Raw genomic sequence first — 17,358 nt, 5'->3', positions numbered from 1 at the left:
GTAAGGTTTTTGATCGAAACACGACAGTGCGCATAATGATTTGCGATTGAACCGTTAAAGCACGAAACACGAAGAGACATTCGAATTCGGGATTCGGAGAAGAGAAAAGAAAACAGAAGAACATTCAGTGGTTTGTTTGTTTGTGTTTTCGATCGGATGAAGCGTTTTTTGTTTTGGAGACGAACGACTATTGAGTCGCCATCGGATAATCATCATCGTTATCATCATGAATATCAAGGCTGAAACTAGGTAAGGTGGATGGAACAATCGAAATTTACCTAGGTGCAGCACTATCTGGATGATTTATTGCCTATTGGATTGTGCAAAACTATGATGGAAAGCTTTAGGCTTAATGTGCAGTACGATGCGAAATGAAGTAGACGAGCATACAGTTCCTAGCTTAAACTATATTGTGTAATTGATAACTCATATGATAAAATGAGAAAATGAAAAACAAGTTGATAAAAACCAGCGGAGCTAAGGAAAAGCTCAATAATAAATAATCCGCAGTGTATTCTGTGCTCTTTACTAATTGGTGTCTTTCAATCGACACCAATATGGGTTTTTATAACTGCTGTTTTGTTTTGTGGGGGCAATCACACCATAAGGTGTCTGCTGGAGAAGAAGTGTTTGACGTTACGCACTACTCGAACTACAGCAGCCACGAGTTAACGAATTTGGCATTCGTCAGATGAATAATTCTTAAGGTAAATATGAATCGAAGCCAAACTTCAAATTTTCAAGACCACGGATCTTGGACCACCAGCTAGTGACCAATCGATTAGGTTTTCAGCTTAAACGGAAGTTTGGTTCTCCAGATCCGTGCTCTTGCAAATTTGAAGTTTGGCTTCGATTCATCTCCAGCTTAAGCTACCCCCGCTACATCTACTTTGAATGCTTGAATGTAATTTCAGAGTATTTGTGGTGGTATGTATTCCTGCGAACTAAGACTGCATCAGTTTCAATCCGTTGATAAACCGTGCACCGATTTTAGACGGATTTCTTTGGTTTTGTGTGTGGAGTGAGATCAGCGCTTCAAGTTTACTTAATTGGCGAAGTAATATACTTCTAAGCAGATATCTATATGTCTTCCACTGGATATATCAATGAAATTATTCTATATGACTATAAAACAAACGAGAGAAAACGCAAAATTATAGATATGAAGAATAAAAACAACTTTGCAAAAGCAGATTTCACAATACTGGATGAAAAATAGTTATATGTTTTTAACTTAATTACGTTTCGGTCAATTCAAAGACCTTCTTTGAGATAGATAATTAGTAAGACAAAATGATAAAGGCTACAACGTAACGTTATATAAGCTAAAAAATTGCATATGAACAGTTTAAATACTGCTTTTTGGCCGATATAAATTAACCCAACAATTTCAAATTAATAATATTTACAAATGTAACTACGAGACCATCACGCATTGGAATGATAAAATTATTAACTAATAATCGTCTTTCCAATCCAAACAACGCAAAAAATTTGAAAAATAACGATAAATCAAAAGAAAAACTCGAAAAATACGAAACAATCGGATGACAATGACAAATGTATTGTGTACACAGATGAAGGATGAAAAATTCTACGGTCTTTACTGATATGGAAAGGTTTTTTCAGAGATATGATGAATTGTAGAAACCAAACAAAAAACCAAAACGAAAACCCAAAAGAGCAACAATAAACGAGAAAGAGAGATAGAGTGAGCGAGAGAGAGAGAGAGTGGGGGCACTTGCGTCCCTAGAACGCGCACGCGCCTGCCCCCACCCAAAGGGGGAGCCACTAGCCGTGATCAAGCAATATACCTTTGACGGAGGGGATCGGTTGTGGCGGCGCTGTTGGCACTACTGTCGGCCGACGGTCCCGGGCTCGAGACGGACGCACTCTTCACGTGACCTTTGCCACTGCCCGCTCCGGCCGAGCTGCCGCGGGTGAATTCCGGAATAGGACCAATGAAGCTGTGGTGTTGGTGATGTAGTGTTTCGGTTTTAAATGGTGTTAGTGTGTTGTTGGTTTGGTTGTGGTTGTCGATTGTAGAATTTTGTTGTTTCATGCACGATTTGTCGAATTTTGGTTTTGTTGAGCGTGGCAAAGTTCGTGTATCAGAGTGACGTCGACATTCGAGGGGCGGTTCGAATCGGAACGGGGTGATGGTTTTACGCGGGTGAGATGGTTTTTGGGGGTTAGATTTTACATTTCGATTCAAGAGAAAAAGAGATAAAAAAGGGGAGAGAAAAAAGAGAAATCGGTTGGAGAAAATGTTGACGTCATTAGTATACATCGTAGTTCGTTGATGGTTAACAAATAATTCTTCTCTAATGGCAACTCAAAATGGGCTACATTAGGCATTTAGGACAAATGTTAAGACAAACGAAATTATTATTAGATAAAAAGTAATTTTTACGATACATTAGTCTGAATTTCTTTAACAATGGGGTGGATAACAACAATTGATAAGTCACGAATATGGGAGAGCTACTCTTTGTACAGCGCAATATTGGTAACAAGAATTTAATGAAAGAAATTACACACATTCTGATTGAAAAGTTGGCACTCTGATTGTGGTTGTCACTCGATCAGCAGACCATAATGTTACGAATCATAACCTCAATTAATTCGAATTGAAAACTATCCTATTTCCAAAGATAAATCCAAACTACAGTGAAAAGCTAAAGAAATCACACAAAACGCAAAACTATTTTGTGAATTCATAAAACCAACTTATGAGACCCGAACTTGTCAAACTTCTGAATTAAAAAAAGAGAAGTGTCCCTATATAGCGAAAATGAGGGCAATGACTAGTAACTGGTTATCGGTATCGCTAGAGTAATGTTGTGACTGGTTGATATGAGCAAAAGTGCGCTATTCTATGAACTAGAGCTAAATTATCGATAGAAAACAATGGCAAAATAATTTGGCACCAGAGTGCAGAAGCAATACGTACGTGGAATCCGTGGTGGCGTTTGTCTTTTCCGTTGAGGACGTCTTCTCGTACAACGTCGTGGACCTTCTCGGCATCATGCCGCCGGCGCTGGGGCCAACCGTCCGGTTGCCATTGCTGGGGTCGAACTTGCCCGTGGCCGTACTGGTGGTACGCGGTTTCGCCGGGCTGGAGATCGATGCTGTATTAAAAGAGAGAAGGGGAAGGTTAGAGCTGTTGTAGAATATACAATATATTGAGACTTCAATCATCGGTTTAGTAAATGTGTTTGCTCGCAGACTCAACAAGAATTGAAATAGGAAGGAATAATATAAGCCTTAATTGTCTTGGTTTTAGAACGAATATTCAAATTCATTCTACGGGTACATCTTAACCAAGTATATCAAAACTTCTTAATGTTCATTACAAATTTTCCAAAGGATTTTATCGTAATTCTTCTTCTTGCTGACGTTACGTCCCAACTGGGACACAAGCCTGCTTCTCAGATTAGTGTTCTTATGAGCACTTCCACAGTTATTAACTGAGAGCTATGTTTGCCGATTGACCATTTTTGCATGTGTATAGGGGCTGTCCATTAATTACGTAAGACAATTTTCGGGGTTTTTCAACCCCCCTCCCCCCATGGTAAGATTTTTTGTATGAAAATGAAAAATAAATTGTATGGCAAGTAAGAAATCTCAGACCCCCCCTCCCCCCATAAACCCTTACGTAATTAATGGATCGCCCCATATCGTGTGGCAGGTACGAAGATACTCTATGCCCTGGGAATCCAGAAAATTTCCTTTACGAAAAGATCCTCGACCAGCGGGATTCGAACCCACAACCCTCAGCATGGTCATGCTGAATAGCTGCACGTTTACCGCTACGGCTATCTGGACCTTTTATCGTAATTGTAATATCAAATAAACTACATTGAGAAGTTAAGACGCTATGTTCAACGCATCCTATGCAAACTTCAAGCCGATACGTGTAAGAATGACGTGAAGTATCTTGTGGAAGAAAGTGAGGTATCATCAGTGCACCAGTAGCCGCTCATGCCCCTATTACCGCTCACTAGTGTAAAAACGGATTTTTCGTGTAAAAGTACAATCTTTTTCGCACTAATATCTTCTACCAACATCAACAACTTTCGTATGAAGCCGTCTGACATTATTTTAATTTGTTCAAATAGTTATTTATATTAAATCCACAAGACCTTGCGAGCGGCTATTGGATCAGTAGGTATTTTGGTGTGTTCCAGTTACCACTCAGGCAAAAACTCGAAAAATATCTTAAAAAACGATTTTAATATACTTTATTGCTGTTGTAGACATGGACAATATGGACAAAATTTGAAACAATGCTTTGTTTAGTATGTTCGTCATGAAATCTGTATACTTTGAGCGGAAATAGTAACATTTGGATGCAGTAATATGTTTTATAGTATTGTATTTTGGTTGTATTATTTTGTTAGACTTCTTACACTATTCATTTTTTTATTTTCATACAAATAATCTTATCATGGGGCGAGGGGGGTTAAAAACTCCCCAAAGAAGGACGAGTTGAGTTTTAGGAACACTTGATCACATACCAGTACGTTCTAGATATCTGCTTCCTCGTAAAAGTCATCAATTTATTGATAGTTCTGAAACCTAGAGTGCGACCTATTCGATTGTACCCCGTTTGGCATAAGGTCGTTGGCAAAGTTGTTTGGCATAATATTCGTTTGGCTTAATGAGTGAGCAGAATCAAAAAATATATTACACCTTTGAAAATATACAAACTTTTTTAATTGAAAATCGTTTTTTTTTAAGCTTTTAACAAACCCATAGCTAAAATGTTTGGTAGGTACCACCGTGATGGGTGACATTGGGCCTAGGAGGTGACTTTGATCGCCCTTTTCGATGCATCTCATAGTTTGTACGGGAGTCAAAAACTAATCCTAGACTGTCCAGTATTCTTGAAACTAGCCACATTGTTTTAATTATTCTGGTTATAGTTTGCTGCAAAAATCTTGAGCCAATGTCACTCCACACGACAATACTCAACAAGCGTGGTGTTCATTCTGAGATATGCCAAGCTATGGATGTCAAAAATTGTTGTTACAATAGAGGGCATAACTTAATAAACCATGTAACAGGTCTGGTGGAAAATCTTTCAGAATAATAATTTTCTCTACATCCCAGAACATACAGTATCTTTGAGTTTGTTATAATACACATGTTTGAAAATTGGTAAAATTCGCAGTCATAAGGGAACGCTCATAGAACATTTTGCTGCGGATCAAGCTTCTTCTTGGCATTAACGTCCTCACTAGGACAGAGCCGGCTACTCAGCGTAGTTTTCTAGGAGCACTTCCACAGTTATTAACTGAGAGCTTTCTTTGTCTGAATTGCCTTTTTCGCATTCGTATATCGTGTGGCAGGTACGATGATACTCTATGCCCAGGGAAGTCAAGGAAATTTCCATTACGAAAAGATCCTGGACCGACCGGGAATCGCACCCAGACACCTTCAGCATTGCTTTGCTTTGTAGCCGCGGACTCTAACCACTTGATAAAAATTACTTGGTAAAAGAAGGAAAATTTGTTTTCATTATTGCAGCATGAAGCAAAAATTGCCTTCATACGAGAGTTTTTCACATTGGTGAGTATCCACGAGTTGTTTGTTTCGCACATGATTTTTTTTCTCAAATATCTAGTAAAATAGTTTTTTTTTTTAAATTAGAAGATCAGTTGAAGCCAAGCCTCAAATTTTCAAGAGCATACATCTGGAGAATCAAATATCCGTTTAAGCTGATAACTTGCTGGAGGTAAGTTTTCAGCTCAAACGGGTGATCGATTCTTCAGATTTGTGCTCTTGAAAGATTTGGCTTCGATTCATGTTCATATTAAGGGTAGATTACCCCGTAACGCGGGTAGATCACCTTTTCGTGGTGCGTTACGGGGTAAGATCTACCAATTTGAACCCTAGTCTCATCTTGTATGTCGGGCTAGGGTAATATGTTCTGGTAATTCAAGCATTCGCGGTACAAAGTCCTTATTACTGGCAACAGTTTCTGAAAATTAATCTATTTTACCTAGCAGATGGTTAAAGACTCGGAGTTGGTCAGTCCCCAGACTACACTTGAAGCCAGGATAACAATCATGAGTATCAACTCAACAAGGACTGTAAGTACTGGTAATTCAAAGACTCACGTGAATTCTGATTACTAAACAAATTTTCTAGCTTAATTCGGTTTTGCTGCTAGCATAAAGCCCCTTTTTTCTAGTATTTTTCTGGGACTAAACTAAAAGCGAAACAAGGATGGGACTAGAGTTCCGTTGCATGGTCAAATATCAGTACTGCCCATAAATGCATGCCAGTCCCATGTTTGCTGGATTTCCTATTCACATGGGACAATTATGCGTTTATGGGCAGAGTAGTACCGATTTGGTTTCTCAGAAATTTAATCGATTATGTTTGCTAAGGGGCGCGCCTTCGCTGAGATGTAAATTTCTATGAAGGGTGTAAATAGCGGGACCTTCTCATCATAGTCGATTTGTACCAATATCTGAGGAATCAAAACAAGAACTGTACAGAAATCGATGCTTGATTACCTATCAATGGAAATGGAGTAATGCGACATGCACTATACACTAAGGATACGGGTAATGCCACAATAGATCTAAATACTGGTCGCAGTGGCGCATCCGAACAGAGAAAAAAAAGGGTAGACTTGTAGAATGTTTAATTGTGTTTGAATGTTAAGTAATGAATAAAATGAATAAAACTTGGAGAACATATGCATTTCCATGATAAGTTCTTGTATCTGAAAGTTCAAGCCATGCATACTAGAGTTCTTTAAAAGCTGGAGCTCTAAAAAGTTTCAAAATATTTTCGAGCGTCGAAAAACTGGAAATTTTTAAGTCTTGGAAGTTGTCTAAAAAATTTCAGTTGATGTCAGATTGGTTTCTTTTTTCTGGCTCCCGTACAAATTGTATAGAGTGGAAAAATACAAAAAAAATCAAAGCCGTTCTTTTTATAAGTAGGTTTTTGTCGCAAAAACCTTCTAGCTTCCTATCCCCTCAAATTCTAAAAGTGGTGTTTTGCCCATACTAGCATGACAATCCCATCTGAGTTTTTATCACTTTTGAGTTTGAGTTAGCTTCCTATATTAAAAGTACTCGCATAACAGTCCCAGCAGTTGATTACCACAAAATTGAAGGGAACAAATTTCTTTTATGATTTCTGTATACAATATAAAAATAATACAAATTACAGTGATTTTCTAAATCGTTATTCAACAAAAACTCAATACTTGACATGGAAGTTTTCCCAGAATGCCTTCTGTAGCGGAAAGTGGTAGAACCTTTTGAAGCCTTTCTACAGTAATAAGGATAATCGCTGCCCTGAATCAATGCTTTCGCTGTTCTACTGCTGTCCTTCATATAAATTTCCAGTAGATAGAGTGGAAGGAAAGGCTTTTTGGGCCAGAGCAGAACTGCATCGCCTCATCGGTCACTTGGCATAACACCGTTTGGTATAATGACCAGATGGCTGTTCTTGATGAGAAAATGTTATGCCAAATGACCGTTATGTCACATTTTCTTTATGCCAAATGGTTCTATGCCACATGACCCCGCGACCCTATTCTCAACAAGGTTTTCATGGTAAAACTGAGTGTTTGCGACATTTAATGCCGGTGAAGGTTTTCGGACAAACAGCAGGACAGTCAAAGATTGTCCAAGAAATTCTACATCACTATCACTGTCATAAACATACAATTTTATAACATTGAGGGTTATACCTCCCGGATGAGCTGCTTAGAACCCTGATCCTAATCCCTACCATGTCCTTCCTTAAAAAATTGTGACCACTAACCTCGAGTTGCCACGAGTACCCTGGCTCCATCCCATATTAATGTTGAACTGAAAAAGCCAATTAATTGTATGTAATAAAAATACAAAAAATGAATTTCGGCTCCGTAAAGCGTTAAACGCACTTGAGCCTCTCAAATAAACGAAATAGATAAAAAAAAATAACATTGAGGGAACTACTGCACTTAAAAGATGCGAATACAAACAATTGCAGTAGTATGCGAGTATATTTGTGTTAGACGAGAGAAATACATGTAAAACTAGTAAGGTACCGTGGGGCAAGTGGGAAATGGATTTCGCATAGTTGGGATTCTTCAAATTCTACAGACCTTGAATTAAAACAAATGAGGTCATGCATATTTTTTTAGCTTGACTCCCACCAAATATAAGCAGTATATTGAAAATGATTTTTATGTAAAATTGAAGAAAAAAATAAGACAGAAAAAGTTTTTGAAAAAAGTCTCCTTACTTTTCATTTCATTTGGTGGGGCAAGTGAAAAGTTTATCGTTTTGAACAATACATCCAAAAACTAACAGTTACATTCACGATTTCTATTACCTTTCACATATGTTAAGGCGTCCCAATGAATAATAACATAAATAAACAAATTTTTTTCTTGTTACTTGAATTTTCTTCTGTTCAGTTATGTTTGTTGAAATGATTCGACAACATTATAACTGCAACATTTCCAATGTTAGTTCTTATATCATGGGACAGCAATTGCATTTCTGCTCCATAGAATATCCACCGTTCGTTATTTGTTTTTAAGAAAATCGGATATGACGTCAGATAACTCTTCAAGAGAAATCAAACGGAATCCTTCAATAAAGAATTTAGAAACTTTTTTCATGTGGATACACCTATACCTTATTTTTTATGTTTTGAACTAGCTTTACATAGACATTCTACGAGATATCCAAGCGCTCTCTTATATTGAAACTTTTCAATCAACGTCTTCCTTTTAATCGGCTGTCCGAAGTAAACATATTAAAACACTTGTCAACAAACTTTTCAGCTTTAATTTTCATAACATTGCTAAGAAATGTAATTGAATAAACCAAGGATCTTTCATATTCTACTAAAAATATTACTAAACAACCATTTAATAACTTTCCGGTGATTTTCCAAAGAACGTTCAACTAACTGGACCATTATCGTTCCGATTCTTTCTAGCATCCTTCTTCTTCTTCTTTCTGGCGTTACGTCCCAACTGGGACAAAGCCTGCTTCTCAGATCTTATGAGCACTTCCACAGTTATTAACTGAGAGCTTTCTTTGCCGATTGACCATTTTTGCATGTGTATATCGTGTGGCAGGTACGAAGATACTCTATGCCCTGGGAATCGAGAAAATTTCCAACCCGAAAAGATCCTCGACCAGTGGGATTCGAACCCACGACCCTCAGCATGGTCATGCTGAATAGCTGCGCGTTTACCGCTAAGGCTATCTGAGCCCCTACCATCCTGGAGTCTGCCAAAAATCTGGTACTGGTTCGACTCAACATCTTGCAAACACTAGCGGAATATTTTGCCAAATATATTTTCAAAGCTCCACTACCAAGGATTTCCAAGGACCTGTTTAGAGTAGCAACACACAACTCACAGGCTTCTTTTAAAGAGGCCATTTTCTCAATGCCTACTTTTTATAGATGACTTGCGATTAACGGCAGTTTACCACTTGATATTTTTTGCATTTGTATGGAAAACTATTTTATGCTCTGGAAAGCTAAGAAAATTACAAGTCAAGAAGAAAGTCAAGTAATGTCAAGTAGGGTCGGAAACTTAATAACCATTCAAAAAAGGTCAAATAACAATAATTTGTTCATTATTCTCTGTCTTGGATGCTCTTTCTAATAAATGAGGCGTCCCCAGTATCTTATGCTTGATATTTTTCGTGTTCAAATTATAGTAAAATTATTGTTCTTAACATTATGCGAAAAAAAGCCTTCAATTACATTGCTGAGTCCACTGAAAAATAAGCTAAACAGTAATTGGAGCAGATACTTACAGTTATCCGCCGATGTGATCGGTTTGGTTATGCTCGACGCCGGCCTCTGATTTTGTGCGGCTAATCTGGCCGTGTTCTCCTTAATGGTGGCTGAGTCTATGGTGTTCTGTCGCTTGAAATTACTGCTACTGTAGAAACCAATGGAAAGAAAGATATAAGTCATCAAACTTCAACAAGTCACCCCGCGGAACACCCATCGCCCACACACTTACACTGATGTCCGTTCCGAGGTGCCACTGCTGGCCCCCGAGCTGTGATTGTTACTGACGGTGGTGTTATTCACCGCTGCGGCACCGGTTCCACTGGCCGCCGAAGCACCGGCCGCTGCCGAGTTGGCCCCGGTAGCATTGCTTCCACCGCCACCCCCGGCAGCTGCTGGAGCCACTACCGTCGTCGGTCCGACACCTGTAATGAAGCGTTGGAAGATCTCTAAATTTTTCCCGATAATACTATCAAGCCCGGAGCAGCGGTTGGGAGAAGGGGTTAGTAACCGGGGGTCAAATTTGACACTTTTGCACATCTTCGGCAATGGGGGTAGGGATGGGGGGCATGGGGAAACGGTTAGCAAGGAGCAGATAGAATAAAAACTCGTAAAGCGTTGATACAACACAGCTGGGAAGTTTTGGACGACCGGCACGAGGCGCTGTTGAGACACACAGACCACGGTACCAATCTCAAACTTCCCATTTGTATATTTGTCAGCAAAGATTCTTAAATGATTCGCTAGTTGCCGATCTTATTTAGGGATTAGTAAATAGAGGGTTCAGTGTTAGCCACAGTGTGTAATGTACTCTTCTACCGCTACGTCATCCCGTTTGTGTAATACTGAAAAAGCTAAGTAATCCAAACGCGCGGGGGAAATGTTGGGGTGGGAATCGGTAGCATCGGAAGCTTCGTACTCTGCTGGATGTACTTACGTAAGGTTTCACCGCCACTTGAGGCCCGTCTGCTCGGCTTCGTGCTCGATGCCGATATACTTCGATGCACGCCTCGGTGAGTGGGACTTTGCACTTGGGAGTTGCCAGCGGCGGCACCCTCATTGCCGGCGATATTACGTAGCGACAGAGACGATCCGGACCGGGAGCCGTCGGACTCCGGCTGTTTTTTTCCGCAGAGTTAAGGAAATGGAGAGAAAAGAAATTGGATTAGTTTTCAGTTTGATTGGATCAGCTTATCCCGGTGCAGGAACACAAAATTGAACCAACAAAATTAAGCCCATTTGTAAGCGACTAAAACTGAACTCAATAAGCTGTTGAACGATTGAAACGCCTAGGCATTTCGGCCGCGTGGGAAATTGAATTGTTTACGCTACAAATCATTTGATGATGTCAAAGGTCGCCACGTTTTATCATCTTTCATTTCAGAGAAGGCGCAGCTGCAAAGCTGTCCCCCTTGAAATATGATACCGTTAGGTGTAAATGGATGATTGCGATAAATTTTCCAGCGGATAGCATGGCAGCAAAATAGAGTTTGGTATGGGTGATTCCCTATCAAGTGGCCAGAGCACGTGTAATCGACTAGCTTGGTATTTGCACAAATTTAGATGAAATATTCCATTAGGTTGGGTCCAATATGTAACAATCTCAAACCAAATGGGACCTGATAAAAGTTCATTTTTACTCACTTTCTTCAAATTAAACCTTCGAAGCGAGATGTAAAAAATCAACCTTCATATTTTTTATGAGATACCTAAATAAAGTATTGGATTTATCCATTGCAACTTTTTCGATTTGCAGTATAAAAAAATCACTTTTAAAAGGGTTAAATTATGTTTATGGACGGATTTTAAAAACAAAAAATAGTTACCACTAGACTTACCAAATTATTTTTTTCCTAACATAAAGTCAACTGGAGAATACTCTGGAGTATTTTTTATCAGTCATCAAGAAAGAGTCTGTTTTGTTCCATGTTGAGCAAGAGTTTATGCCGGCACTTATAGTGACGAATGATTCAACAATAAAGATAACATGTCTACCGTTGCACAATGGTTCCAATCGACATTTTAGCTGTAAAAAATATTGTTCTCGTCGATGATGACGTATGATAATACGTTTCTCGCATACTCTGAGATAACGCCCTAAAAGCCATTGGTAACCACGTGCGTACCTCGTTGTTTCTGAGCAAATGAAAGAATAAGCATCCAAACCAACACCACGGGCAGGTAGATATTGATCCTTTCTACCCCATAGCGTTGTTAAATAACATGAAAATCCATTCAAATGCTCAGAAACAACGAGCTACACACATGGTTACCAATGGCTTTTAGGGCGAGATCAGAAGTTATGCGAGGTTTGATGTCTTCAGAGAAGTTATTCGTAGTTGAGTTTTGCATTTTCAAAGAAAAAAGTTGAATAGGTTGGTCATAATTTAGGTTTAAATTTTGAATCAAAGTTTTTTGTTTGGGGAAATTTGTAGCTAAACAACTTTGTCGAAGACACTTTTGATATACACTCCCGTACAAAAGTTTGGGTTCACCTCCTCAAAAACATACAAAAGTGTTCAGTCCATATCTCTGTGATTACACGTCCAATTGAAACTCTCTAAGCCGCATTCGAAAGGCAAAGAGTTATTATTGCTTCGTATGTATTTTTCCAAAAACATTTTTCGAATTTTTCATACTTAATTTTTACTTAAAGTTGTTACATTTTCCAAAAAAACACACTGAAAAATCATATCTCATTTCCTCAGCATTGGGTCGACCAAACTTTTAAATCAAAGTGTCATTAAAATCGTAATCGTAATCAAAGAGTATATTGAAGAGACCCCACGAAATTTTGGCGAAAAAATCTGGAAAGTATTCAAAATCAATGAAATAGTCAGTCAAGTCATCGTGCAAAAGTTTGGGTTCACCCCTCAGTATGATGCAAATCGTGCAAAAGTTTGGGTTCACCTGAGCCCATTTTTGTCAATATCTCTGCCGATTTCAATAGTTTAAAGCTTTTTTTAGCGCAAATAATGGCGCGTACATGATTGGTTTGAGATTTCACAGATTTAAGTAAGTTCAGGTGAACCCAAACTTTTGCACGATTCACCATACTGAGGGGTGAACCCAAACTTTTGCAAGATGACTTGACTGGATTCTACCCCGTTACCCCGAATCCCATTACCCCGAATGCCATTAACCCGAACGCCATTACCACAAATTCCAAAACCCCGAACGACCCATCACCCCGAATGACATTTCCCCGAATTCCAAAATCATAGGCAAATGTCTTCAATATCATCATGTCAAGATAATTGTGATTTCGGGGAAAGAGCATTCGGGGTGATGGAATTCGGGATAATGGTACATTCGGGGTAATGAAATTCGGGGTGATGGGATTCGGGGCAATGGCATTCGGGGTAATGGAGTAGAATCCTTGACTGACTATTTCATTAATTTTGAATACTTTCCAGATTTTTCCGCCAAAATTTCGTGGGGTCTCTTCAAAGAATATAAGATTACGATTCTAATGACACTTTGATTTAAAAGTTTGGTCCAACCAATGCTGAGAAAATTAGATATGATTTTTCAGTGAGTTTTTTGAAAAATGTCACAACTTTAAGCAAAAATTCAGTATATAAAGTTCAAAGAATATTTTTGGAAAAATACATACGAAGCAAGAATAACTCTTTGCCTTTCGAATGCTGCTTAGAGAGTTTCAATTGGACGTGTAATCACAGAGATATGGACTGAACACTTTTGCATGTTTTTTAGGGGGTGAACCCAAACTTATGCACGGGAGTGTAACTCTTTACTTGAGCTAAGTACATTGATTCTGAAAGTTTCAACCTAGACTTGACTCAAAAAATCATTTTTTTATCTAACTTTATTGTTTTCAATTTTACGTGAATGCGGTCTTCAGAAGAATTGTAGAGCAAGTAGTGATAAACATTGCAAGTTTGTAATTTTTGCAATTTTGAAATTTTAAGCAAATTTATGTGAAAAACTATGAAAACTCTGGATGCCCATAACTCATGGAGTTGATTCGATATATTTTTAGCGGCTTTTGAAAGGCCATACATTAGGCAACTTCTGCTGCAAAAACTGTGAGAACGTCATTTTTGCAAATTGAGAAAATTCGCTTAAAAAAGTCGAAATTCTGTAACTCACAAGAAAGTTGTAGGTTTTAACTAGTTGTACAACTTTGTAATATACAACTGTATAGAGAAGTTTCAACTGTTTTCTTAGAAGATGCAAAACTCAATAACGAATAACTTCTCTGAAGACATCATACGTCTGAAATCGACGAGAACAGCGAAAACTCTTTTCCCCTGCTGCTGCTACATTGTCCATTCGGACCATTGTGCGTTGTTACGATAAAAATATAATACATTCAAAATATTTCCATGGAACGAGCTCACCAAATTGATCCTCCATCTTTGACAAAGCAGGCACAAGCCACTTTCAAATTCGTCGTCAACATGCTCAAAATGGAATCACTCTGGCAACGCGAAAACCAGAATTTTCCTTAGACCGGTTCCTTAGACCATCAAGGAGCACTGCTCAGCAAAGCGAGACGTGTTCAAAACGAGGATAAAATCACTCTTACGATCCAAAAAAAATACAAATTTGATTGCTTGGGCCAACAAGAAGCATTCTCATCGAGAACAGTAAGATCAGGTAATGCAATGAATTGTTGTATTTCATAAAGTGTATGTCACTGGAAAAAAAGCCAGTTTGCTTTGATTTGCCTAATGACCACTATTGCCTCACATTTTTGCATAGTTGCAAAAGATTGTTGCAGACCAAATATAATATTTTTTTTCTGACGAAGAATAAACTGGGGAATACAATGAAACATATTCCAACCGGCAACACAACTTTTGTATTCTCGGCTTAGAAACTAGGTAAAATGTAGTCCATATTTCTTAGTTGATTCTATGTCGAAAAAAGTAATGTAAATATCCGCAATCTATTTATCGAAAAAGGGTGTTTCAGAAAAGTTACAAAACCAAATGTTCTCCAGCGTATTTCACCACTAAAAAATAAAAAAAAAAACTTCGTAATACATATATCGCAATTTTACAATAAAAATACTAATAGAAGAAAAAACCTGTTTTAGGGAAAAATTAGATTAAACGGTCCATTTTTTTCTAAAAGTCCATTTGATTTTTTTTATAATAATTTTTAGCCACAATCAATTGTAAATAATCTCAAATGTTTGAAATCGAATTTTAGGGCAAAAAGGGGGAAATTTTATTGAAGTGCATTCAACAGATGATTCTATGAAATATAATTGAATACTAGTGGTCCCGGCAAATTTTGTCTTGCAATCAAGTAGGCTGTTGAAAAATGCCACGAATCGTATCATACAAAATTACAGTTATATTCACTTTCGCTTTTCTAACTTTCCCGGTGTATATCCCTTGTTTTTTTATACACACAATCACGTCGGAACACTTCAAGAATCTAACCAAAGACACATTAAAGACCTCCATGTCCCTTGCAGTTGCCCGACATGTTTTGGCTCATAAGGTAATGTAGAATGCCGTGAAAAGTGTACTGCGATTTGTCAAACTTGGGTACTCTTTGCACTACCGAGAGACCAAATGCAATACTAGAAGTGTTACCCAATCTGAGCCCGAGTGGGACGGACCTGATCTAACTGTGAAAGAAACAGGTAAATCCGTTGACTCTTTCTCAAGCCATTTCATGACATACAAGCACCATCCCATTTTTATTTATTTGTCACATGTAAAAATGAAAAAATTGGAAAATCAGCATATCAATTGATTACTAAATTTTGTAATTGGTTTCAGGTTTACTGATCTAGACATAAAGGCCCAAGTAAAAATGGGGCAAATGTCAAAACAGAAAAAGCAGTTTTCTGCTTAAAAATCGCTAAATCGTAGAAAATAAAAACACATCCTTTTTGGTTTTTGGATATAAAGCAGCCGTGTGTTTTATTATTTTTTTTTATTTGGTGATTTTAACGCCAAAAACTGTTTTTTTTTTGTTCAGTTTTGACATTAAATTACATGCATTGTACAAAACCAATTCGAATTCAATTTCGAAACCGTACAATTTTTTTTTTTTTAATTTTTCATTCCTAAACCGTACAAATGTTTTTCATTCAATAATGAGAGGCCGTTATGAAATTTAATTATTAACTGAGTAAGGTGGGACAAAAGTTTCTTTTCAGGATCTTTACTGTCGATAAAAGCATAACTGTCCCATATGGAAACAGTAGGCATTGAGAAAACAGCGCTTGAAGTTTGAAGTTTGGGTTCTGATACAAATGTTAATAATTCCCTAACACATTTCCATACGCCATATTCTTGTAGCAGCACCTATTCCTACTTCATTTTTTCCACAACTTTTCCAAACAAAGTGTGTTGACTAATATGTGTAGTAGGGTGTCAAAAAAATTCACTTTGTCAGAAAACTTGGTGGTTCAACCTTAAAATGGTAGCTAAGGATGTTTTAATCATATTTTTGTATGGGGGGAAACAACTCTGAGAAATGACGTTTAGAGATTTTTAGAAAAAAAGTTCGATTTCTGTTAGTAATGTATTATTAGTTCAATAGAATTTCGTAAAACCCATAGTTTATATTTTTTTTTCAGATCCCTTGGGATCCAAGCTATCTGGTATTTTTTTTTCCAATATTTGAAAACCATGATTTTTTCAGTACATTTTTGTTTAATATCATACAAAGTGGGTATTAAACTTGACGCTAGAATTATTTTAAATTTTATAAGGAAAAACTTTGCCAAAGACATCATACTTCTAACTGTATGCGTTTTGGAGTTATTCTAGATTTACTGCGGGAAGAAATGCAAATTTTTGGTATTTTTTATAGATGATCATAAATGTGATCCAAATTCCAAAAATATAAACCGTACGAAATCCATTGGCGCATAATATTTCACATATATTTGTTGCTGAGGCTGGTTTTATTATTTGGTAGAAGGATTTTACCTACATTGATTTTTTTCTTCCTCTTTACGCTCACTACATGCTCGATTTTTTTTCCATGGTGTTGTAAAACCTCATAACAGTATTATAGGACAACAAAAACAATTTAAATTTTTGTTTAACTTCGCAAGAAAACCAGATTTGTAAACAATTATATGTGAAACACGGTGCACTATTATATTCTGGTTTATGGAGACATATGTTAGAAATTGGATTATATTTGTAGGGTGTTCTGCAAAAATACAAAAAAACACGTTTCTGTCCTCAGAAAATCTTGAATAATTCTAAAATGCGTAAAATTAGAGGTATGATGTCTTCAGCAAAGTTGTTCCTTACAAAACTTCCGATCTTTCCGTAAATAGGGAGCCGGATCATATTCTTGACACTTTTGATTCACACCAGCATAGGGGTTTTTCGAAAGCTACTGAGCTCATATTTGGCCCCAATATGTGTCTTATTGAAGTGCTTCTTAGTGCAAAATTTCAGACAATTTGGTCGAGGAAAACCCCCCATGCCAAAGTGAATCATGGAAGTGCCCAAGTAGCTCTGCACCCTAAATAATAAGAAGTCAAGTTTGATAACCACTTTCGACAATATAAAAATGTATTGAAAAAATCATGGTTTTCGTACATTCAAAAAATCTGTTTTCAAAATTTTGTGTAAA

At 37.5% G+C, this 17,358-nt stretch overlaps 1 protein-coding gene across 28 annotated transcripts in view; it reads right to left on the bottom strand.

Annotated features, from left to right (window-relative positions):
- The window catches only part of LOC5579800 (serine/threonine-protein kinase MARK2), a 356,247-nt gene that overhangs the window by 55,123 nt on the left and 283,766 nt on the right, over nucleotides 1–17,358 (bottom strand). For 17 of the 28 annotated variants that reach the window (XM_021848980.1, XM_021848978.1, XM_021848981.1 and 14 more), the window contains 5 exons: nucleotides 10,712–10,892; nucleotides 10,007–10,223; nucleotides 9,795–9,922; nucleotides 2,954–3,131; nucleotides 1,815–1,967 (listed from right to left, as the gene is read on the bottom strand). In XM_021848980.1, coding sequence (XP_021704672.1) covers nucleotides 1,815–1,967; nucleotides 2,954–3,131; nucleotides 9,795–9,922; nucleotides 10,007–10,223; nucleotides 10,712–10,892 — 857 coding nt within the window. The remainder of the gene's footprint in view (nucleotides 1–1,814; nucleotides 1,968–2,953; nucleotides 3,132–9,794; nucleotides 9,923–10,006; nucleotides 10,224–10,711; nucleotides 10,893–17,358) is intronic. The other 11 variants (XM_021848972.1, XM_021848986.1, XM_021848977.1 and 8 more) reach the window with 3 other exon arrangements.

The sequence above is a fragment of the Aedes aegypti genome, chromosome 3 (assembly GCF_002204515.2).
Source record: "Aedes aegypti strain LVP_AGWG chromosome 3, AaegL5.0 Primary Assembly, whole genome shotgun sequence".
Taxonomy (NCBI): domain Eukaryota; kingdom Metazoa; phylum Arthropoda; class Insecta; order Diptera; family Culicidae; genus Aedes; species Aedes aegypti.
This window is presented reverse-complemented; position numbering and strand designations above follow the sequence as displayed.